The following is a 26,864-nucleotide window of genomic DNA, read 5'->3' on the forward strand; positions in this document are numbered from 1 at the left end:
TTTTCATTTGCTATATTAGACACGATCTTTGCTATGCGTTAGTCAGTTAAGCTTTTGCTTTGGTCGTGTACGCAACATACGTTTTGTTCCCTCAAATAGCTCGGTAAAAAGAACACCTATACGTGGTGTTCTATATTAAATAGAATTTGTGAAGTGTGATAAGGAAACACAAGAAAATATCCTGCAGTTTCTGATTGGTGAAACTGTTCTAGGATTTTAGAACAAAAAACAATTCTTTTCATTTAACAATTTTGGATAAAATTTAAAAGTGAGTGTAAAAAAATGAAAAAAATAGTGGAATTTTGAGAATTTTTTTTTTATATTTTATAAAAAATAAAAACAATTAAGGTGAAATTATTTCACGTGCTCTATATACATTACGATTGATTTGTGACACTATATATTGTAGAAAAGTAATTGAAATGAATTTCCAATTCATTGATCAGCGAGTAAATAATCAATCCATGGCTTACGTCAGTCTACTTGATAACAGTTTTCCTTGTAAATTGATAGTTGATTACAAAAAAAAAAATAAAAAACAAAATTCAAATTCAAAATCAAAACAAAAATGCAAAATATGAATTTTAAAATGAATTTTAAATCGAAGAATAAAATTCAAATAATGAAATAATAAAACATGTGGAACAAGGACATTTAAATACAGAAAAATTCAAAATATTTTAAAAATTATTCAAATTTCGTTGCGACATTTCAATGTAAATTGTAAAAAATATAAAAATGTAAGACGATTCGAATGCGTTCGAATTAATACTAAACTCCTGAAAAAAATCAAATATTTAAAAAAAGAAAAAAAAAAAAACAGAAGTTCGTTAGTTGTTCGAGCGAATTTTAATTCGTCTTATTGAAACATGCCCATATTTGAAATTTGTTCATTTTGTACATCAAATGGATGTCCGATATCCTGCTTTTGGTTTGGGAGAAACAAAAAGCTTTATCTATATAATGGGTGTTTGTTGTATTAACAAGATCTCGCAGAGTTCTGAACTCATTAAAAGTGGCTTTCACATGGAAAGATGAACCGGCAATTCTCTGCGCCATTTACTCTTATAAGGGTGAATATCCTGATAGAATCAGAGAAACAACAATTTTTGTGGGAACACCTCCTTCGGCTCATTTTTATTTGTATATACCTGTTGTGTTTTTCCCCGAGTATTTTAACTTGCATGCCATAGGCCGTGTGTGGTGAAGCCCTTCTTGGCGTCCATGCGTTCATCAGTTGTCATAGACAAATGAATAAATTCTAAACCTTTATAAAGTTCGGAACATTCAGGTCCTTATAGAGAGAAATATAGAGAATAAAATTAGAGTATTGTAGTAGATACCACAAAACTACCTACAGTAAAATCCTGGACTTATCTGCACTTTATGAAAGAGGGGCCCCAAATATTGGCACATTTCGAGGCACATATCTCGGCTAGCTTCCCCTAGAAAAAAAAAACTTTACACATTAAAACTTCAACACAATGCGACAATTTGCCTTACACTGGATGTAAGCACAAAAGTGTTGAATTTTTGTGATGGAGCTTTTTGAAGGAAGAGGCCGACATAGTCCTTATCGGACTAATTGAGTTCAATAAAAAATGTCCATTAAAAGGGAAAATGAAAATTTCCTTGATAATATTATTTTTGTATTTGCCAAACATTTAAGAACTTTAAAAACAAGATTTTGTACAAGAATTTTTGAACAAAATTTAAAATTTGTGTTTATTTAAATTTAAAATTTTCAAAGTTTGTGTTCTTCATTCCAGAATCTACTTAAAAACTTTTAAAAATTATAAATTCTCAAAAACAAAAATTTTCCTTAAAATATAAAAAAGGAAATTGTTTTTATTTTGCTATTAAAATATTCCAAAGAGGATATTGTTTATTGTAAAACCATTTGTTTTTTTTCTTCAAAAAATTTTAAAATTCACTAAAAAAATTTTCCGAAACATGCCCCTAAAATTATCTTAAAGGGGGTTTGTGTTATTTCCATATCATTGATTAAAAAATTAAAAATTTTAAAAATTCGCAAGTTATAAAATGATCCTAAGAAATTCCCTGAAAATATCCCAAAAATGATTTTGTTTCAAAATAAGAATTTTCAAAAGACAATTTTTTATTCCAAACTCACTTAATTGTTTAAAAGTTTTCATGAATTTTGTATATTCCAAAATCACTTCATTTTCAAAAGTCTTCAAAAAACAATTTCAATTACAAATGTTCGACAAATTTTCCTTAAAATATCCCAAAGGTGAAAAAATTATTCCAAAGTAATTTTTTATTTCAAAATCACTTCGTTTTTCAAAAGTAAAAGAAATGAAAATGTCTTTAAAAATATCCCAAAGCGGTGTTTTTTCCTCCAAATTCACATAATTTTTCAAAATTTTATTAAATTTTTTCAAAAAAATCCTTAAATGTTCCGGATAGATGTCTCAAAGAGGGAATTTTTCCAAAATCATTTAATTATTTAAATAATAATAATAATAATAATAATAATAATAATAATAATAAAAATAATAATAATAATAATAATAATAATAATAATAATAATAATAATAATAATAATAATAAAATAATAATAATAATAATAATAATAATAATAATAATAATAATAATAATAATAATAATAATAATAATAATAATAATAATAATAATAATAATAATAATAATAATAATAATAATAATAATAATAATAATAATAATAAAAATAATAATAATAATAATAATAATAATAATAATAATAATAATAATAATAATAATAATAATAATAATAATAATAACAAGTAAAAAGTCGTTAAGCTCGGCCGGGCCGAACTTTTTATACCCTCCACCATAAAATAGTCTTAATTAAAATGGAATAATTAGGGTCCTTTCACAATTTTAGGTGGAACAATATTTCGACAATGGATAGACTCCTACTGCCTCCCACTATCGCTTAAATTACACCGTGAACACAAATGTTGGGGCAGAGATAATTCCTTTTGGAGATGAAAGCCCTTGGTGTGTGTATATTAAAAACCCCGAAGGACAGATGCGCCGTGAGTCGAACTTCCGCGTTATGGCGTGATGAAGTTTTTGCAAGAGACCCTGTAAGCCTTCATGAATTAGCATTATATCTTTGTTTGTTGTTTTTGTAGAGCACTTAAGCAACAGTGAACAAAGATAAAACGCTAATTCCCGATGGCCCACAGGGTCTCTAACAAAAATTTCGTCACGCCATAACGCGGAAGTTCGACTCACGGCGGATCTGTCCTTCGGGGTTCATAATATACTCACCAAAGCCTTTCTTCCCCAAGAGGAATTTTCCGTGCCCCAGATTTTCACCTCCATTTTGTTCCACAGTGTTATCTAATCTAATCTAAAAAAATGTGTTCATCTAGGTGAAAGGTACCATCTACGGGGCTATATCAATGAGTCAACCTATCTAAATTTTTTGGCGGAAAAGTTTTATAGCTGCAGGGAACTTCAAGAATCAAATTGAGGGTAGTTTCATCAAAACAATGTAGACCCTCAAAAATGGATCCATGTCGACGAATTTTAGTGAAGAAATTTCGTGACCACTGAAAATTCCCGAAAATCGGGAGGTACAATTATATGGGGGGGATATACCAAAACATGGACCTACATTGACGATTATTTTTGAATAGACAAAATTGTAGCTAAAATTCTCAAAATACCGATCATTACAGCTAGTTCGGTTAAAAATTGCAGCTAAAATTCTCAAAATACGGAAAATCGGGAGATACCGTTATATGGGGGCTATACCAAAACATGGACCTATGTTGACGATGTTTAGTGAAGATGTTTCATGACCACTGAGAACCTCAAATGGCAAATTACAGCTAGTTCGGTTAAAAATTTTAGCTAAAATTCTCAAAATACCGAAAATCGGGAGGTACCGATATATGGGGGCTATACCAAAACATGGACCTATGTTGACGATGTTTCGTGGAGATGTTTTATAAACACTGAGAACCTCAAATGTCAAATTACAGCTAGTTCGGTTAAAAATTTTAACTAAAATGCTTAAAATACCGAAGATCGGGAGGTACGGTTATAAGGGGGCCATACCAAAACATGGACCTATGTTGACGATATTTGGTGGAGATGTTTCATGACCACTGAGAACCTTAAATGTCAAATTGCAGATATTTCGGTTACAAATTGTGGCTAAAATTCTCAAAATACCGAAAATCGGGAGGTACCGTTATATGGGGGCTATACCAAAACATGGACCTATGTTGACGATGTTTGGTGGAAATGTTTCATGATCACTGAGAACCTCAAATGGCAAATTACAGCTAGTTCGTTTAAAAATTGTAGCTAAAATTCTCAAAATACCGAAAATGGGGAGGTACCGATATATGGGGGCTATACCAAAACATGGACCTATGTTGACGATGTTTCGTAGAGACGTTTCATGACCACTGAGAACCTCAAATGTCAAATTGCAGATAGTTCGGTGAAAAATTGTGGCTAAAATTCTCAAAATACCGAAAATCGGGAGGTACCGTTATATGGGGACTATACAAAAACATGGACCTATGCCCATATCCTTTGGGATGTAAGTTTGTTGATCACTAGGAACCCTAAGTGCCAAATTATAGCTAATTCGGTCTGCAAATGTGGCGAAGAACGTCAAAATACCTCAAATCCGGAGGTACCGTTATATGGGGGCTATACCAAAGAGTGGACCGATATAGCCCATCTTCGAACTTGACCTGCCTATGGAAAAAAGACCCTCGGGTGCAAAATTTCAGCACTCTATCTCAATTATTGCGGACGCTAGAGTGATTACAACAGACGGACAGACGGACATGGCTAGATCGTCTTAGAATTTTATCCTGATCAAGAATATATATACTTTATAGGGTCGCAAATGATTAGTTCGATGTGTTACAAACGGAATAACAAACTTAATATACCCTCCATACTATGGTGGAGGGTATAAAAATGATAATTCAATAAATCTATAATTTTCTCCTAAGCGAAACTTTTTTTCAAAACAAAACAAAAAAATCAAATTTTTATAATTTGTATTTTTGTATTGAAGAGAAAAATTTCCCCTTAACATTTTCCAAAAGGAACATTTTTGTTTTTTCGCCCATAATAATTAAATATATCTTTTTTATTTGAGATGACGACTTCTATAGGCGTCCATAATCCATAGTCGTTCTTTTAATATTTTATTAAAACAACTTTAATCTATTAGTGGCAAAAATTGGCAATGTTTACCAAAAATTACCAATTCTAAAAATTATAGAATTTTTGAAAAAAAAATCCAAAAACAAAATTTTTCCTGAAAGGGGATATTGCATTTATTCCATAAAAATTCGAAACTTGAAATGGAACTTAAAAAAAAAAACAATGAAATAAAAACAAAATTTGTATTTATCACTTCTGAAGTATATTGAACCAAAGATCAATTAAATCACATATTCAAATATTAATTTGATTGCAACAAAATTACTGCGCTAGGTGAGGCTTTGCCGCTGATGACAAATGAAAGCATCTTCATTAACAAGGCTAAAATCATTTTTTCTCTTCACAGCAACAACAATTGAAAACAATTTTTTTTAAAAATATCACGTTTTTTAGAATTTATTGAAATTCCATTCCAATAGATTTTATTTTTACTCGGTCAATTAGATTTTCATATCTATAAATGGAGAAATGCAACTCAAAACACCCCCAACAATGTCAAACATGACAACAATAAAAATTAGATTTTTATTGGCTTACACAAAACAAAAACAGCTACAACAACAACGGCAAACACTTTCCATGAGATCTCTGCTTTCCAAAAAAAAAAGAAAAATTAAAAATAGCATCAAATAAAACACATTCTAAATATTCTAATGAATTTAAATGCAACTAACAGCAACAATAAAAACAACAACAACCCATCACTGTCAAGCATCGTTGTTGTCACATATGCACACTCATGTAATAATGCATTTTTTAAGTGAGTGACTTAGTCAGTCGCCATCACAGACATCGTCACCGTACTGGTGATGCTGATGACTGCATCCCTCAAGTGTTGCACGCTCTGCTGGCCACACTTATTTTGTTTTTTGTTTAGAGAAATGGTTTGTTTTGGTCTGCCTGGCCACCAAGAAGTCAGCCAGCCACTGCCTCAAGGAGGTAATGTTGTAATCATCGCATGAGGTAAACTATTTTTGACACATTTGAAAATAAATTTGGAAGCTGTGATGTCACTGGGTATTACACGAAATTTTGTTACATACTCGTATGTACATATGTGAGCATATTTGAGTTTAATGGCATGTGAAGGTCTGAGAGTTCGTTTTTTCTTTCATTTTCTTAGACTATGAGGAGTCTAAGAATTAAACTGAATACTAAAAAAACTTCACCAACTTCCAACAAGGGACAAAGGAAGACTTGTAACAAATCAAAGAGTGATGCCCAGTTCAAATTTTAACTCAATGATTATGGGATGTCCTTCTGCTTGTCACAAATTTCGGCATTAACATGGTGCTTAAATTCGATCCACAGTTCACAAATAAAATCTTAAATTGAGGCAGCATCCTCAGTAACCTCAAGCAATATTCATATTTTTCTTCGAAGACATACTTGGTGATTTTATTGAGAATTTTCTATGGCATGTTCGATTTTGAATCCCATTGAATTAGTCTTGATATGAAATTGAAACAAAGACTTTATCACTTGGCTTTCTAGACCAATTAGCGTTAAACCAAAGCAAGACCTTGACATGCAATGAAAGACAATCTCTCTTGTAGATTAAATAAAAGAATATTCTGGATTCTCTTCCATTTCCGCCTTGGTTTCGAATGCATTATTCCACAAAAAAAAAACACATGACATAATTTATTTTGTTAGTAGTTTATGGCCATTACTTGACTGATAACAATGCTTCTAACCTATAGTTAATCTTGGACAAATTAGAGCTTTAATCTCAAGTCCTCATTTTTTTCTTTGAAAATTAATTGATAAGAACATAATTTTTTTGAAACGTATTTGAATTTTGAGAAGAAGAAAATAACTTATCAGCTTTAAATTAAAAAGAATAATCCACAAAATAATAATTCACATTAACAAAAATCGCATTGCAAAGTTCAAAAAGTGTTTGTAGATATGACTTTTGAAAAAAAAAATTTTAACAATTTTCAATTAAAAAAAAACAAAGAAAATATATTTGATAATTATTTGTGAACTTTGAAAAAAATTGTGAACAATTTTCAATTCAAAAAAAAAAAAACAAAGAAAATATATTTGATAATTAATATCCGGTATACCAAATATGGAACTCTGTTTCTACGTGACATGAATCACGACTGCTGACAAGCATCAGTCTGCTTTAAGTCTCTCCTTGGATCTTCAGTTCAAAATCGACATTCATTCCAATATTACTGGCATTTGCTCTGTTCAGGAACTTGTAAAAGTTTAATATTTTTGAAAACATTAACATTTCCCCACGAATATAAAAAATCTGTGAACAACACTAAACGTACCCAAAATTGGGCGCCACATTAAATGAGACATAATTTAATTTACTCACAATTGGGCGCCATTTTCAATATACCCAGAATTAGGCACGACACTTAATATAGCCTAAATCTGTCACCACTTTGAATGTCCACGGTTGCAGACCACACTGAACACACCCATAATTGGGCTCCACATTAACATATATAATTTACCCACAATTGAAAGTCCACATTTGGACATTTTTGAACCAATATGTTTTCAAAAATGTTTTAAAGAATATTTTTTTTTTCAAAAATCGTGGATTTTTTAATGAAATTATTTTAAAAATCGTGGATTTTTTAAAGATTATTATTTTTCTAAAAATCGTGGATTTTTTAAAGAATATTTTTTTTTCAAAAATCGTGGATTTTTTAAAGAATATTATTTTTCTAAAAATCGTGGATTTTTTAAAGAATATTATTTTTCTAAAAATCGTGGATTTTTTAAAGAATATTATTTTTCTAAAAATCGTGGATTTTTTAAAGAATATTATTTTTCTAAAAATCGTGGATTTTTTAAAGAATATTATTTTTCTAAAAATCGTGGATTTTTTAAAGAATATTATTTTTCTAAAAATCGTGGATTTTTTAAAGAATATTATTTTTCTAAAAATCGTGGATTTTTTTAAGAATATTATTTTTCTAAAAATCGTGGATTTTTTAAAGAATATTATTTTTCTAAAAATCGTGGATTTTTTAAAGAATATTATTTTTCTAAAAATCGTGGATTTTTTAAAGAATATTATTTTTCTAAAAATCGTGGATTTTTTAAAGAATATTATTTTTCTAAAAATCGTGGATTTTTTAAAGAATATTATTTTTCTAAAAATCTTGGATTTTTTAACGAATATTTTTTAATAATGATGGTTTTTTTAAAGTTGCGACACTCACAATTGGGCGCCATTTTCAATATACCCAGAATTAGGCACGACACTTGATATAGTTTATATCTGTCAACACTTTGAATGCCCATGGTTGCAAACCTAAACATGCCCATAATTAGGCGCCACTTTAATATATACAATTTATCCAAAATGGTACGTACACATTTCTACATTTTAAATAATATGTTTTCAAAATCGTGGATTTTTTTAAATTATATTTTTTTCCAACAGCGTGGATTTTTTATTGCTTTAACAACGTGCATTTTTTAAAGAATATTTTCCCAACAAAGTGGATTTTCTCAAAGAATATTTTTTCCAACAACGTGGATTTTTAAAAGAATATTTGTTCAATAACGTGGAATTTTTAGAAAATAGTTTTCCATAAGCGTGGACTTTTACAATATTTTTTCCAAAAACGTGGATTTTTTAAAGAACATTTCTTCCATAAACTTGAATTTTTTAAACAATATTTTTCCATAAGCGTGGACTTTTACAATATCTTTTCCAACAACGTGGATTTTTTAAAGAATATTTTTTCCAACAACGTGGATATTTTTAAGAATATATTTTCCAAGAACGTGGATTTTTATAGAATATTTTTTCCAAGAACGTGGATTTTTAAACAATATTTTCTCCAACAACGTGGATTTTTTAAACAATATTTTTTTCCAACAACGTAGATTTTTTTAAAGAATATTTTTTCCAATAACGTATATTTTTTAATGAATATTTTTTCCAATAACGTAGATTTTTAAAAATATTTTTTTCCAATAACGTGGATTTTTTAAAGAATATTTTTTCCAACAACGTGGATTTTTTAAAGAATATTTTTTCCAATAACGTAGATTTTTAAAAATATTTTTTCCAATAACGTGGATTTTTTAAAGAATATTTTTTCCAACAACGTGGATTTTTAAACATTTTTTTTCAATAACGTGGATTTTTTAAAGAATATTTTTTCCAACAACGTGGATTTTTAAACATTTTTTTCAACAACGTGGATTTTTTAAAGAATATTTTTTTCAATAACGTGGATTTTTTAAAGAATATTTTTTTCAATAACGTGGATTTTTTAAGGAATATTGTTTCTAATAATGTGGATGTTTTAAAGAATATTTTTCCAACAACGTGGATTTTTTAAAGAATATTTTTTCCAATAACGTAGATTTTTGAAAATATTTTTTTCCAATAACGAGTATTTTTTAAAGAATATTTTTTCCAACAACGTGAATTTTTAAACATTTTTTTTCAACAACGTGGATTTTTTAAAGAATATTTTTTCCAACAACGTGGATTTTTTAAAGAATATTTTTTCCAACAACGTGGATTTTTTAAAGAATATTTTTTCCAACAACGTGGATTTTTTAAAGAATATTTTTTCCAACAACGTGGATTTTTTAAAGAATATTTTTTTTAAAGAATATTTTTTTCAATAACGTGGATTTTTTAAGGAATATTGTTTCTAATAATGTGGATTTTTTAAGGAATATTGTTTCGAATAATGTGGATGTTTTAAAGAATATTTTTCCAATAACGTGGATTTTTTAAAGAATATTTTTTCCAATAACGTGGATTTTTTAAAGAATATTTTTTCCAATAACGTGGATTTTTTAAAGAATATTTTTTCCAATATTTTTTCCAATAACGTGGATTTTTTAAAGAATATTTTTTCCAATAATGTGGATTTTTTAAAGAATATTTTTTCCAATAACGTGGATTTTTTGGAGAATATTTTTTCCAATATTTTTTCCAATAACGTGGATTTTTTAAAGAATATTTTTTCCAATAACGTGGATTTTTTAAAGAATATTTTTTCCAATATTTTTTCCAATAACGTGGATTTTTTAAAGAATATTTTTTCCAATAACGTGGATTTTTTAAAGAATATTTTTTCCAATAACGTGGATTTTTTAAAGAATATTTTTTCCAATATTTTTTCCAATAACGTGGATTTTTTAAAGAATATTTTTTCCAATAACGTGGATGTTTTAAAGAATATTTTTTCCAATAATGTGGATTTTTTAAAGAATATTTTTTCCAATAACGTGGATTTTTTAAAGAATATTTTTTCCAATATTTTTTCCAATAACGTGGATTTTTTAAAGAATATTTTTTCCAATAACGTGGATTTTTTAAAGAATATTTTTTCCAATAACGTGGATTTTTTAAAGAATATTTTTTCCAATAACGTGGATTTTTTAAAGAATATTTTTTCCAATAACGTGGATTTTTTAAAGAATATTTTTTCCAATAACGTGGATTTTTTAAAGAATATTTTTTCCAATATTTTTTCCAATAACGTGGATTTTTTAAAGAATATTTTTTCCAATAACGTGGATTTTTTAAAGAATATTTTTTCCAATAACGTGGATTTTTTAAAGAATATTTTTTCCAATAACGTGGATTTTTTAAAGAATATTTTTTCCAATAACGTGGATTTTTTAAAGAATATTTTTTCCAATAACGTGGATTTTTTAAAGAATATTTTTTCCAATAACGTGGATTTTTTAAAGAATATTTTTTCCAATAACGTGGATTTTTTAAAGAATATTTTTTCCAATAACGTGGATTTTTTAAAGAATATTTTTTCCAATAACGTGGATTTTTTAAAGAATATTTTTTCCAATAACGTGGATTTTTTAAAGAATATTTTTTCCAATAACGTGGATTTTTTAAAGAATATTTTTTCCAATAACGTTGATTTTTTAAAGAATATTTTTTCCAATAACGTGGATTTTTTAAAGAATATTTTTTCCAATAACGTGGATTTTTTAAAGAATATTTTTTCCAATAACGTGGATTTTTTAAAGAATATTTTTTCCAATAACGTGGATTTTTTAAAGAATATTTTTTCCAATAACGTGGATTTTTTAAAGAATATTTTTTCCAATAACGTGGATTTTTTAAAGAATATTTTTTCCAATAACGTGGATTTTTTAAAGAATATTTTTTCCAATAACGTGGATTTTTTAAAGAATATTTTTTCCAATAACGTGGATTTTTTAAAGAATATTTTTTCCAATATTTTTCCAATAACGTGGATTTTTTAAAGAATATTTTTTCCAATATTTTTTCTAATAACGTGGATTTTTTAAGGAATATTTTTTCCAATATTTTTTCTAATAACGTGGATTTTTTAAGGAATATTTTTTCCAATATTTTTTCCAATAACGTGGATTTTTTAAAGAATATTTTTTCAAATAAATTGAATTTTTTAAAGAATATTTTTTCCAATATTTTTCCAATAACGTGGATTTTTTAAAGAATATTTTTTCCAATATTTTTCCAATAACGTGGATTTTTTAAAGAATATTTTTTCCAATATTTTTTCTAATAACGTGGATTTTTTAAGGAATATTTTTTCCAATATTTTTTCCAATAACGTGGATTTTTTAAAGAATATTTTTTCAAATAAATTGAATTTTTTAAAGAATATTTTTTTCCATAAACTTGGATTTCTTAAAGAATATTTTTCAACAACGTGGATTTTTTAATCATAATTTTTTTAACAACATGGAAAAAATATTTTTTCAAAAATCTTGATTTGTTTAGATTTTTTTTTTAAAAATTCTTGGATTTTTTAAAGAATATTTTTGCAAAAATTCTTGAATTTTTTAAAGAATATTTTTGCAAAAATTCTTGAATCTTTTAAAGAATATTGTTGCAAAAATTCTTGGATTTTTTAAAGAATATTTTTTCCAATAACGTGGATTTTTTAAAGAATATTTTTTCCAATAACGTGGATTTTTTAAAGAATATTTTTTCCAATAACGTGGATTTTTTAAAGAATATTTTTTCCAATAACGTGGATTTTTTAAAGAATATTTTTTCCAATAACGTGGATTTTTTAAAGAATATTTTTTCCAATAACGTGGATTTTTTAAAGAATATTTTTTCCAATAACGTGGATTTTTTAAAGAATATTTTTTCCAATAACGTGGATTTTTTAAAGAATATTTTTTCCAATATTTTTTCCAATATTTTTTCCAATAACGTGGATTTTTTAAAGAATATTTTTTCCAATATTTTTCCAATAACGTGGATTTTTTAAAGAATACTTTTTCCAATATTTTTTCTAATAACGTGGATTTTTTAAGGAATATTTTTTCCAATATTTTTTCCAATAACGTGGATTTTTTAAAGAATATTTTTTCGAATAAATTGAATTTTTTAAAGAATATTTTTTCCAATATTTTTCCAATAACGTGGATTTTTTAAAGAATATTTTTTCTAATATTTTTCCAATAACGTGGATTTTTTAAAGAATATTTTTTCCAATATTTTTTCTAATAACGTGGATTTTTTAAGGAATATTTTTTCCAATATTTTTTCCAATAACGTGGATTTTTTAAAGAATATTTTTTCAAATAAATTGAATTTTTTAAAGAATATTTTTTTCCATAAACTTGGATTTCTTAAAGAATATTTTTCAACAACGTGGATTTTTTAATCATAATTTTTTTAACAACATGGAAAAAATATTTTTTCAAAAATCTTGATTTGTTTAGATTTTTTTTTAAAAATTCTTGGATTTTTTAAAGAATATTTTTGCAAAAATTCTTGAATTTTTTAAAGAATATTTTTGCAAAAATTCTTGAATCTTTTAAAGAATATTGTTGCAAAAATTCTTGGATTTTTAAAAGAATATTTTTGCAAAAATTCGTGGATTTTTTAAATAATATTTTTTCGTGGTTTGTTAAAAAATATTTTGTTTTAAAAATTGTGGAGTCTTTAAAGTTTTCACAAATCGTGGATATTTTAAAGATTATTATTCAAAAATTGCGGGCTTTTTAAAGTTTATTTTTTAAAAATGGTGGATTTTTTAAAGTTTATTTTTTTTTAAATCGTGAATTTTTTAAAGTTTATTTTTTTTTAAACAAAAAAAAAAAAAAAAAAAAAAAAAAGAAAAAATTTTTTTCAGAAATCGTGGACTTTTTAAATTTTATTTTTTTTTAAAAACAAAAAAAAAAAAGTGAAAAAGGTTTTTTTAGAAATCGGGGACTTTTTAAAGAATTATTTTTTTAAAAACCCTGGATTTTTTTAAAGTATTATTTTTCACAAATCCTTGATTTTTTTAAAGAATGTTTTTTCCAACAACGTGGATTTTTTAAATAATATGTTTTTCAACAACGTAGATTTTTTAAGTAATATTTTTTTCAGCAACGTGGATTTTTTTTAAAAATATTTTTTCAAAAATCCTTGTTTGTTTAGAATATTTTTTTTTAAATTCTTGGATTTTTTAAAGAATATTTTTGCAAAAATTCTTGAATTTTTTAAAGAATATTTTTGAAAAAAATTCTTGAATCTTTTAAAGAATATTTTTGCAAAAATTCTTGGATTTTTTAAAGAATATTTTTGCAAAAATTCGTGGATTTTTTAAATAATATTTTTTCGTGATTTGTTAAAAAATATTTTGTTTTAAAAATTGTGGAGTCTTTAAAATTTTCACAAGTCGTGGATATTTTAAAGCTTATTATTCAAAAATTGGGGGCTTTTTAAAGTTTATTTTTTAAAAATGGTGGATTTTTTAAAGTTTTTTTTTTAAATCGTGGATTTTTTTAAAGTTTATTATTTTTTTCAAAACAAAAAAAAAAAAAGAAAAAGGTTTTTTCAGAAATCGTGGACTTTTTAAAGAATTATTTTTTTAAAAACCTTGGATTTTTGTAAAGTATTATTTTTCACAAATCCTTGATTTTTTTAAAGAATGTTTTTTCCAACAACGTGGATTTTTTAAATAATATTTTTTTCAACAACGTAGATTTTTTAAATAATATTTTTTTCAACAACGTAGATTTTTTAAGTAATATTTTTTTCAGCAACGTGGATTTTTTTTTTAAAAATCGTTGTTTGTTTAGAATATATTTTTTAAAGAATATTTTTTCTAAAAAATCTTGGATTTTTTAAAGGATATTTTTGCAAATATTCGTGGATTTTTAAATAATAATTTTTGTGGTTTGTTATAAAATATTTTATTTTAAAAATCGTGGAGTCTTTAAAGCTTATTTTTTCAAAAATTCTTAGATTTTTTAAAGAATATTTTTGCAAAAATTCGTGGAATATTTAAATAATAATTTTTGTGGTTTGTTAAAAAATATTTTGTTTTGAAAATCGTGGATTCTTTAAACATTATTTTTTTTCAAAACCCGTGGATTTTTTAAAGTTTATATTTTCGAAAATCGTGGATTTTTAAATTTTTTTTTTCAAAACCGTGATTTTTGAAATTTTTTTTCAAAACCGTGATTTTTAAAGTTTATTTTTTCAAAAATCGTGGATTGTTTAAAGTTTTTTTTTCAAAAAAAAAAGAAGTAGATTTTCAAAAATCGTGGTTTTTGTAAAGAATAATTTTTCAAAAATCCTGGAATTTTTTTAAAGAAAAAATTTTCAAAAATCTTGGATTCCTTAAAGTTTACTCTTTCAAAAAAAAAAAAAAAAAAAAATCAAAAATCCTGGTTTTTCTAAAGAATAAAAAAATTCTGGAATTTTTTAAGGAAAAATTTTACAAAAATTCTGTTTTTTTTTTAAAGAATAATATTTGAATATCCTGGATTTTTTAAAAATCGCAAATTTTTAAAGAATCGCTTTTTTGGAACAGATTTCTTAAGAATATCTTTCAAAAATTTTGGATTATTTAAAGAATATTTTTTTAAAAATCTTGGATTTTTAAAGAATATTATTTTTAAAACTATGGATTTTTTTAAATAATATTGTTTTTTAAAAATGATGTTTTTAAGAATATTTTTTCAATAATTGTGGATTTTTGTTAGTTCGAAACTTGTGGATTTTTAAGAGATGCATTTGGGGTTGAGCTCCACATTTCATATAGCTTTGCCTATGTTTTCCAAACGCCCTTATTAATTTTTTATTCATTTCCTTTTCAGATATCCAATTCTAAATTCGCTCCCCGCATATACACACGCACATTTTAACTCTCACAATGAAGGCCGTTGGCCTATTTTTAGTGCTATTGGCACTGGTACCATGGAGTACCGGTTATAGTGCCTACGGTAGACCTAGTTCCTATGGTGGTGGATCTTATGGTAGTGGATCATATGCTTATGGTTCAGGTTCAGGCTATGGTTCAAGTAGTTATGGATCATCAGGCTATAACTCAGGATCAGGTTACAATTCTGGTTCCTATGGGTCTAGACGTTGTGATGGTACATCTTGTACCTATGGTAGTAATGCTGCCTATACCTCAACATCATCATCATCGTCTTCCTCCTCTTCTTCTGCCTCGTACAGCACTTGCTGTGCCCTGAATTCCTGGGCCCAGCAATATTTGACAGAGATTCGCGAATTCTCGGCCCGCTTAAGACAAGAATATAACAGCTTGTCAACTGGTAATGGTGCTGGTTATGGTTATAGCATCACCTATACCCCATGGTCAGGTAAGAAGTCCGAAGTTTTTTTGGGATCTGGATTGGAAAAAATCAAATGTTTTTTTATTTTCTTCCAGAACGCATCATAAGTTTGACTGGCAAAACTTCCGGAGAATTGGATGCCATTTGCCACCTCCAGGCCGAGGAATTGTTGAAGGACAAACGTAGCGGCGCCTTGAGCTATCAATTAATTGCCCAACCCAATTTCTTTGACTGGAAATCGGCTGATGCCCTTTATCGTTACTATGCTGTGGTGGATAATGGCCAACAGCAGACCCTGGATTTGGGCTATAAACAAGTCGATTTGAATGATTTTGATGAAGTCAAAACCTACAATTACCCCGCCGAAGTCAAGGTTATCGATGGCCAAACTTATGTGGTCCATAAGAATGAGACCGAAGCCCACAAGACCATCGGTACCGGTTCCTTGGACAATCCCCGCGTCACGGTGATTAAACGCAATCGCACAATTATTACCAATGGTGTTCCAGCTGGTGTTTATAGTACCTCCGATTTGGGTTATAACACCGGAAGTTATGTTATACCCTCCGGTTCGGGTTATCCCACAGGTGTCAGCTATGGTCCTGGTGGTACCACCACAACAGTTACACGCAAGAAGACTGTCTATGATTGGGCCAATAAAAATATGGAACCCGGTGTTATGGGTTATCGCCCTGTCATTAATGTGGATCCCAGCCCATATACCCGTCCTCCTGTACACATTCCCGTCGACACTGGTTTTGGTTCTGATGTTGAGACATTCAACAAAAACGGTTACATACCCGCCTATGGTCCCGGTTCCATTACAACGGTACAACGTGTCAACAAGACCATTATTACGGATCACACCGGTACCAGAGTTTCGGGTTCTCAAAGCCACAAGAAATGGGTCAATGGAAAATTGGTTTACGACACTGAACTTCCCTTCGGAGACTGGACTGTGCCCAAGGATGAAGATTGGAAACGTGAAGAACGTGAACGATTCTTTTGGTTCTTGACTTCGGGCAACACCACACCACAAGCCTTGGAGGCCTGGGAACGCCAACAAGAGGAAAGACTTTTGGGTTTGGCTGAACGTCACCACTGCACTTTGGAAGATATTCAAAACTTCCATCGCACCGAATTGGAACGCTATCAAATTCTCTTGGCCCAATACAACTCCCAAACTGAAGAGCCCAGCGAATGGAAACGCAAGGAACGTGGACGCTTGGATTGGTTGATCCATCAAAACAGTGTTACCCGCGAAGAATTGGAACGTTGGCAAAAGGAGAATGCCGATAAATTGAATCAATTGGCCCGCCAGTATCACATCACCGTCCAGGACCTCAAGAACTGGCAAATCGAAGAATTGGACCGTCTCTATGTCTATTTCAATGACCAGAACAACTCCATGATCCCCATACCCACCGATAACTATGTGCGCAGCGCTGAACAGGCCCGCTTGGAGGAATTGATACGCCAACACAACGCCACCATTGACCAGCTACACAATTCCATCAAAATGGATCAAGAGAAGCTCAAGGATATCTCCAAGGTCTACAAGGGTAATGTTGAGGAAATGGAGAAGTGGCTCAAAGGAGAATTGTCCCGTTTGGGTGGTATCATTACCCAAACCCGTGAAGAAATGACCCGCATTACGGAATGGCAAAAGTCAGAACGTGCCCGTTTGGAAGATATGGTTAGGCGTCATCAAGGTTCTGTCACCGACATTGATGGTCAAATGGCCAAGGATCGTGTCTATCTGCAAAATTTGGCCAACAAATACCATGTCAGCATTGATGAATTGGAAAAATGGCAACGCTCCGAATTGGAACGTTTGCAAAACGAAGGACAAATGCAAATCGAACAGGGCATCAAGGAATGGCAGCTGCGTGAACATGAAAATCTCAAGAAATTGATTGCCCGCAATGACCTGACCATTGAAGAATTCCAAACACAAATCATCAATGATCGTCAACGTTTGGAAAATTTGGCCCGTACCTATCATGTACAGATTGCCGAAATTGAATCATGGCTAAAGAGTGAAATGAGCCAACTGAAGAATGAAGGTTTCCTGCAGGAGGTTAAGAAAGAACTGGAAGATTGGCAAAGGAAAGAACGTGAGCGTTTGATGTTGATTGTCCAGCAGAGTGGTGCCACCGTTCAGGAATTGGAATTGAAGATAAAATCCGATCAGAGTCATTTAAACCAATTGGCAGCCAATTACAATGTGCAGGTATGTTAAGGGGTTAAGAGCTTTTAAGAATGTAGGTACACTTTACGTGGGTTTTTTTTTTTAATCGTGAAGTTTTTAAAAAAAAGTTTCAAAAATCGTCGATTTTTTAAAAACGATTTTTTCAAAATTCGTGGTTGTTTTAAAAAACATTCTTTCATCGTAATTTTTTTAAATAATATTTTTTCCAAAATCGTGGATTTTTGAATAATATTTTTTCAAAAATCGCGGATTTTTTAAAGGATATTTTTTCAAAAATCGTGGATTTTTTAAAGAATATTTTTTCAAAAACTATAGATTTTTTAAATAATATTTTTTCAAAAATCCTGGATTTTTTAAAAAATATTTTTTCGAAAATCGTGGATTTTTTAAAGAATATTTTTTCGAAAATCGTGGATTTTTTAAAGAATATTTTTTTCAAAAATCGTGGTTTTTTTAAAGAATATTTTTTCGAAAATCGTGGATTTTTTAAGGAATATTTTTTCAAAAACCGTGGATTTTTTAAAGAATATTTTTTCAAATACCGTGGATTTTTTAAAGAATATTTTTTCAAAAATCGTGGATTTTTTAAAGAATATTTTCACAAAAATCGTGGATTTTTTAAATAATATTTTTTCAAAAATCGTGGATTTTTTAAATGATATTTTTTCAAAAATCGTGGATTTTTTAAATGATATTTTTTCAAAAATCGTGGATTTTTTAAAGAATATTTTTTGAAAAATCGTGGATTATTTAAAGATTAATTTTTCAAAAATCATGTATTTTTTAAAGATTAATTTTTCAAAAATCGTTGATTTTTTAAAGATTAAGTTTTCAAAAATCGTGGATTTTTTAAATAATATTTTCTCAAAAATTGTGGATTTTTTAAATAATATTTTCTCAAAAATTGTGGATTTTTTAAAGATTAATTTTTCAAAAATCCTGGATTTTTTACAGATTAATTTTTAAAAAATCGTGGATTTTTTAAAGATTAATTTTTCAAAAATCGTGGATTTTTTAAAGATTAATTTTTCAAAAATCGTGGATTTTTTAAAGATTAATTTTTCAAAAATCGTGGATATTTTAAAGATTAATTTTTCAAAAATCGTGGATTTTTTAATTTTAATTTTTCAAGAATCGTGGATTTTTTAAAGATTAATTTTCAAAAATCGTGGATTTTTTAAAGATTAATTTTTCAAAAATCGTGGATTTTTTAAAGATTAATTTTCCAAAAATCGTGGATTTTTTAAAGATTAATTTTTCAAAAATCGTGGATTTTTTAAAGATTAATTTTTTAAAAATCGTGGATTTTTTAAAGATTAATTTTTCAAAAATCGTGGATTTTTTAAAGGTTAATTTTTCAAAAATCGTGAATTTTTTAAAGATTAATTTTTCAAAAATCGTGGATTTTTTAAAGATTAATTTTTCAAAAATCGTGGATTTTTTAAAGATTAATTTTTCAAAAATCGTGGATTTTTTAAAGATTAATTTTTCAAAAATCGTGGATTTTTTAAAGATTAATTTTTCAAAAATCGTGGATTTTTTAAAGATTAATTTTTCAAAAATCGTGGATATTTTAAAGATTAATTTTTCAAAAATCGTGGATTTTTTAAAGATTAATTTTTCAAAAATCGTGGATTTTTTAAAGATTAATTTTTCAAAAATCGTGGATTTTTTAAAGATTAATTTTTCAAAAATCGTGGATTTTTTAAAGATTAATTTTTCAAAAATCGTGGATTTTTTAAAGATTAATTTTTCAAAAATCGTGGATTTTTTAAAGATTAATTTTTCAAAAATCGTGGATTTTTTAAAGAATATTTTTTCAAAAATCGTGGATTTTTTAAAGAATATTTTTTCAAAAATCGTGGATTTTTTAACGAATATTTTTTCAAAAATCGTGAATTTTTTAAAGAATATTTTTTCAAAAATCGTGGATTTTTTAAAGAATATTTTTTCAAAAATCGTGGATTTTTTAAAGAATATTTTTTCAAAATTCGTGGATTTTTTAAAGAATATTTTTTCAAAAATCGTGGATTTTTTAAAGAATATTTTTTCAAAAATCGTGGATTTTTTAAAGAATATTTTTTCAAAAATCGTGGATTTTTTAAAGTCTTTGATTTTTTAAAAAATATTTTTTTCAAAAATCGTGGATTTTTTAAAGAATATTTTTTTCAAAAATCGTGGATTTTTAAATAATATTTTTTCAAAAATCGTGGATTTTTTAAATAATATTTTTTCAAAAATCGTTGATTTTTTAAATAATATTTTTTCAAAAATCGTGGATTTTTTAAATAATATTCTTTCAAAAATCGTGGATTTTTTAAAGAATATTTTTTTCAAAAATCGTGGATTTTTAAATAATATTTTTTCAAAAATCGTGGATTTTTTAAATAATATTTTTTCAAAAATCGTTGATTTTTTAAATAATATTTTTTCAAAAATCGTGGATTTTTTAAATAATATTCTTTCAAAAATCGTGGATTTTTTAAATAATATTTTTTCAAAAATCGTGGATTTTTTAAATAATATTCTTTCAAAAATCGTGGATTTTTTAAATAATATTTTTTCAAAAATTGTGGATTTTTTAAATAATTTTTTTTTCAAAAATCAAGGATTTGTAAAGAATATTTTTTCAAAAATCGTGAATTTTTTAAAGAATATTTTTTCAAAAATCGTTTATTTTTTTTAAGAATATTTTTTCTAAAATCGTGAATTTTTAAAGAATATTTTTTCAAAAATCGTGAATTTTTTAAAGAATATTTTTCCCAATTAATTATTTTTTAAGGAATAGTTTTCCAACAACGTGGATTATTTGAAGTATATTTTTTCCATCAACGTGGATTTTTAAAGAATATTTTTTTACAACAAATGAATTTTTTACAGAATATTTTTTGAAAAATAATTTTTCAAAAATCCTGGGTTTTTAAAAAATATGTTTTCAAAAATCCTGGATTGTTTAAAGAATATTATTTCCAAAAACATGGGTTTTTAAATAATAAAAAAAATTAATTTGAAAAATCCATAATTTTTGAAAAATTTTTTTAAAAAATCCACGATTTGTAAAATATGTATTTTAAAAAATTCACGATTTTTTAAAAAATGTATTTTAAAAAATACGCGATTTTTGAAAAAATATATTTCAAAAGTCCACGATTTTGAAAAAATATATTTCAAAAGTCCACGATTTTTGAAAAAATATTTTAAAAAATTCACGATTTTTGAAAAAAAATATATTTTTAAAAATCTACGATTTTTGAAAAAATATAATTTAAAAAATCTACGATTTTTGAAAAAATATAATTTAAAAAATCCACGATTGTTGAAAAAATATATAATTTAAAAAATCCACGATTTTTGAAAAAAATATATTTAAAATATTCCACGATTTTTGAAAAAATATATTTTAAAAAATTCACGGTTTTTGAAAAAATATATTTTAAAAAATCCACGATTGTTGAAAAAATATATTTTAAACAATCCACGTTTTAAAAAAAAAATATATTTAAAAAAATCCGTGATTTTTGAAAAAATATATTTTAAAAAATCCGTGATTTTTGAAAAAATATATTTTAAAAAATCCGTGATTTTTGAAAAAATATATTTTAAAAAATCCACGTTTTTTTAATAAATATTTTTTAAAAAATCCATGATTTTTTAAATAAATAATTTTTAAAAATCCAAAAAATATTCTTTAAAAAATCCACAATTTTTTGAAAATATATATTTTAAAAAATCCACGATTTTTGAAAAAATATATTTTATAAAATCCACGATTTTTGAAAAAATATATTTTAAAAAATCCACGATTGTTGAAAAAATATATAATTTAAAAAATCCACGATTTTTGAAAAAATATATTTTAAAAAAATCCACGATTTTTGAAAAAATTTATTTTAAAAAATGCACGATTTTTGAAAAAATATATTTTAAAAAATCCACATTTTTGAAAAAATATATTTTAAAAAAATCACGATTTTTGAAAAAAATATATTTTAAAAAATCCACGACTTTTGAAGAAATATATTTTAAAAAATCCATGATTTTTGAAAAAATATATCTAAAAAATCCACGATTTTTGAAAAAATATATTTTAAAAAATCCACTATTTTTGAAAAAATATGTTTAAAAAAAATCCACGATTTTTGAAGAAATTTTTTTAAACAATCTACAATTTTTTGAAAAAAAATCTTTAAAATATCTACGGTTGCAAAAAATATTTACTTACGTTGGGCGCCACTTTTGACATTATTTCTAATATTTCTCTTCTTCTCTCTCTCGCTTTCCAGGTTAAGGAGATTGAAGATTGGCTTAAGAATGAATTGATGCGCCTGCAGTCCCAAGGTTTGGTCAAGGTTGAAGATCTCCAGGAATGGCAAAAGACCGAACGTAACGAAATCTTTAAACTTATCGAAAATAATCGCCTAACAATTGAGGAGTTTGAGAACAAATTGCTCAACGATCGCCGCAAACTGGCCGATTTGGCAAGAACCTACAATGTTGAGATCCATGAAATCGAAACATGGATCAAGAAGGAGGGAGAACGCCTACAAAGCTTGGGTTTGATTCAGATACAAGAACAATTGAATAACTGGCAAACCGTTGAACGTGAGCGCCTTATGAAGTTGCTGCAGGAAAATAACTATTCCATTAAGGAATTGGAAGAACGCCTCAAGAAGGATCAGACCCATTTGTATGCCACTGCCAATCAACATCAAGTGCGTGTTGAAGAAATTGAAGAATGGCTGAAGAAGGAAATCAAACGTCTCCAAGATGAGGGTATGTTGGAAATTGAGAAATTGAAGTCGTGGCAATTGGAATGGCGTGGCAATTTGACCACCATGATCAAGGAACGTGACTTCACCGTCGAACAGTTCCACAATTGGCTTATGGAAGATCGCAAACGTTTGGAAGCCTTGGCCATGCAACATAATGTACAAATCGAAGAGATTGAAGAATGGGTTAAAAATGAGGAACAGCGTTTCATTAGCATGGGTCTGCTCCAGCCCAATGAGAAGTTAACCAATTGGCAAGAGGTTGAGCGCCGTTACTTGGAACGCATTACCCAGGAACAGTACCAGTCCACGGAACAATTGGAACAGCGCTTGCGGCAAGATCGTGAATTGTTGGAAAAATTGGCCAGGGATTATCAGGTCCAAGTCGTTGAGATTGAGTCATGGATGAAGAAGGAATTGGCCCGTTTGCGTGATGAGGGTCAGTTGCAAATTAACAATTTGACAGCATGGCAAATTGCCGAAAAGGAACGTTTGGATAGCCTCTTGAAGCAGAACAAAGACTGGTCGGTAGAGGAATTTGAGCAGGTCCTGAAGCAAGATCGTGAGCATATGCAAAATACGGCCTTCCAATATCACGTGTCGGTGGAGGAGATTGAAAAATGGATCCAGGGAGAGGTGAATCGCCTGCAACAACAGGGTAAATTGAATATTGAAAAATTGACCCAATGGCAAAAGGATCAGTATCAGAGAATTATGAATCTGCTGCAGCAACAGTCGAGCATTACGGTTGAGGAATTCGAAACCAAGATCCAAAAAGATCGCACCTTCCTCATGAATCTGGCCAAGCAATACAATGTCAACATCAACGAAGTTGAGACCTATGTCAAGAAGGTCATCAACGAACTGAAGGAGAAGGGCCAATTTGAAATTGAGCAGCTAAAAGGCTGGCAATTGGTGGAGCGGGATTACATCAAGAATTTGATTACCCAATATAAGAACAGTTTGAGCACCGAGGAGTATGAGAGGAAATTGCGTAACGATCGTGACCACCTGAAACAATTGTCCGACTATTATAACGTCAGTGTCAAGGAAATTGAGGAATGGATGATCCGTGAATTGCTGCGCTTGCGCAAGGATTCCGGTGACCAAATTGCCAAATTGGCTGCCTGGCAACAACAGGAATTGGAGAGATTGAAGAAATTGGTTCAGGAGAACAGCCGCCTCAACTATATACAATTCGAAGTGGAGCTGAAGAAGCAACATGACCACATACGCCAATTGTCCCAACAATATTCGGTTAGTGTGGAGGAAGTGGAACAATGGTTGCGCGAACAATTACTGAACTTGAAGACCACCGGCCAGGTGCAGGTGGAGAATCTCACCAAATGGCAAGAGGATGAACAGAAGCGCTTGATTGCCTTGTGTCTCCAACAACAACGTGAACTTTCCAATGAAGAATTTGAACGCCAACTGGCCAGAGATCGTGCACGCATTGAAAAATTGGCCATGGAATACAACTTGTCGGTCCAAGAAATCGAACAATGGATGAAGGATGAATTGAAGCGTCTAAAGGATTCCGGTTTGGTGCAATTGGAACAGTTGAGCTATTGGCAGAAGATTGAACGTGAGCGTCTGCTCGATTGGTTGAAGCAGCAAAACAAATTGGCCACAACTGAAGATTTGGAGGGCTTTATTAAACGTGACAAGGAGCGTTTGGAACGCATTTCCCGCGATTATCATGTCACAGTTGAGGAGATTGAAAGTTGGATTGAACAAGAAAGTGCCCGTCTACAAATGTTGGGTGTTATCCGCGGTCCCGGTAGCTATATCATTGAACGTCGCTGGAACGTAACCACCTATCCTGGCCACATTGTACCCGTCACACCAACCCGCCTACCAACCACCTGGGGCCAACACAAAACCGAAGAGGTGTGGAAGGAACAAACCAAAGCCCATTTGGTTGCCATTGCCCAAGGTCGTCCCATGACATGGAAGGAATTTGAACAGTACTTGGTGGATGAACGTCCCCGCTTGGAGCAATTTGCCCGTCAGTTCGAAGTTTCCATCGAAGAAATTGAAACCTGGTTGCGTAGTGTGGCCCAAGATCTATCCAAGCAGGGCTTTATACATGGCTCCACCACCATTGAAGAATGGAAAACCACGGAATACAATTATCTGCAACAATTGCTAAATGAACGTCTACGTCAACCCCAGGCTCAGCAATGGTCCTATGAAGAGTTGGAACGCCAACTTATCAATGATCGCAATCACCTGCAGCGCTTGGTCAACCAATACCACATCCAGGTGGATGACATTATCAACTGGTATCGCCTGGAACTACAAAAATTGCTCAATGAACAACGCATTGTCTCCGAGAATCTAACCCAATGGCAAAAGGATCAAAAGCAACGCATCTATTTGCTGGTCAAACAGCGGCCCTATCAAACTTTAGACCAATGGGAATTGGAATTGCTGCGTGACCGCAATGCCCTAAATCGCATTTGTGACCAATACCACGTAACCATTGAGGAAGTTGAAATCTGGATACGCAGCGAATTGCAACGCCTTGTGAATTTGGGCCTGATCCGCAACACCCAAACGTCGGGCGGCAAGAATTGGCAAGATGAGGAAAGAAGACGCTTGAGGGCCATTGCCGCGGAAATTTCCATAACCGAGGAAGAGTTTTTGGAATTCATTGGCTCCGATGATGAATTCCAGCAACATCTGACCCGCATCTATGGTTGCAGTCTAGAGGAATTGGTGCCCTTCCAAAACATTGAAATTGGCAAAATGAATCGTGAGGGTCTATTGGACCGTACCGTACTCCTCAAGGTTGAGCCCTGGCAAAGAACCGAACGTGATCGCCTTTACTCCTTTATTAAGGACAAGAGCTACACCCTAGAGAACCTCAAGAATTGGCAAAAACAAGAAATCATGTTTAATCGCTTGGCCGAACATTACGGCATTACCACCCAAACCCTTAAGGAATGGCAGTTGGAAGAATTTGAACGTCTTGCCAATTTGGCCAATTTCTATCAAATGACCCTCAATCAATTGCAAGATTTCCGTGAAAAGGAACTGCGTTATCTGAGCTATGTTATGCACAAAAAGACCAGCTCCGCCGTGGAACAAAATCGTTGGGCCCACAGTGAAATGGCCCGTTATACTGTTTTGCAACGCAAGGTTAACCTGAGTGGGGAACAATTGAAGCAATGGCGTCGCCGTCTTTATCTTTTGGCCCAGGCTCGTTTGTACTTTAGCTATGGTGGTTCAGGCGGCAGTACCGTCACTGAGCTGCCCACCGACAAAACTGGCTACTATCCCAAGGTCAGCAAAGATCGCGGAGATCAACCACCCAATGTCTACGATGAACAAGTGGACCCCAATGAGCCGGGAGTAGCTGGCAAGGATCCTTTGTATCCACCACCACCAGCCAAGTTGCATGAAGACACCACTGGCCACCAATATCCCTATCACAACACTGCCATGGGAGCTGGTTCCTCCAGTAGTTATTCCAAAACACAATATGATTATACCAGACCTGCATCGTCAGGTGGTTATGGTGGCCACTACAACATGCAAGCCGATGAAGCAGATTTGGGCCAACAACAACAGGTGGAGGAATTAAATGATTTTGGCCAACAACAAGAACAGGTTGAGGTGGAAGATTTAACTGGTACCTTTACCTCCCATCAAAGTCCCTACTATCACAAAAATCAAAAACAAATGATGGCCGAGCCCTCAGCTGTAAGTAAAATTTATTTTCTCCTCAAAATAAAAACAAAAAATTAAATTCATTTTTCTTCTCCTTTTATTTTTAGCAAGTTGAGGTCCAAGCCGAAACCGAAAAACCCGGTTTCTTTGCCAACATTAAAAACAAAATCTTTGGTTAGTTTTGTTTACTAAGGATTCATCTGTTTCCCCCAATTCTGCCTTTTGTTTTTCTTTTGTTCAAAATGCCATATTCTGTTTAAGTTTTTTTTTGTAACGAATTTCTTAATTTTGTTTTAATTTTTTTAAATGGATTTTTTACTTATAAATTTATTGTTTACTAGTCAGTAAGTAAAATTAATAATGATGAGATGATAATGACATTAGCATTGAAAACGAATATGAGATTTAGTTTATAAAATATAAAAATAAAAAATATTTAAAAAATAAAAAAA

General features: G+C 29.4%; 1 protein-coding gene across 1 annotated transcript; it reads left to right on the plus strand.

The window, feature by feature from the left end:
- Positions 1-26,864, plus strand: Tig (Tiggrin). The gene is made up of 5 exons (XM_073967374.1): positions 1-268; positions 15,274-15,783; positions 15,852-17,989; positions 22,252-26,445; positions 26,520-26,864. Exons 2-5 carry the CDS (start codon positions 15,330-15,332, stop codon positions 26,589-26,591), a joined length of 6,858 nt encoding a protein of 2,285 aa, XP_073823475.1. The 5' UTR covers positions 1-268; positions 15,274-15,329; the 3' UTR covers positions 26,592-26,864.

This window comes from Musca autumnalis, unplaced genomic scaffold (genome assembly GCF_047663935.1).
Source record: "Musca autumnalis isolate F117 unplaced genomic scaffold, ASM4766393v1 scaffold_2, whole genome shotgun sequence".
Taxonomy (NCBI): Eukaryota; Metazoa; Arthropoda; class Insecta; order Diptera; family Muscidae; genus Musca; species Musca autumnalis.

Coding starts and splice junctions, on each gene's coding strand:
- Tig (XM_073967374.1), top strand. CDS start 15,330: ATGAAGGCCGTTGGCCTATTTTTAGTGCTATTGGCACTGGTACCATGG. Junction 15,784..15,851: donor CACCTATACCCCATGGTCAG/GTAAGAAGTCCG, acceptor ATTTTCTTCCAG/AACGCATCATAAGTTTGACT. Junction 26,446..26,519: donor TGATGGCCGAGCCCTCAGCT/GTAAGTAAAATT, acceptor TTTTATTTTTAG/CAAGTTGAGGTCCAAGCCGA.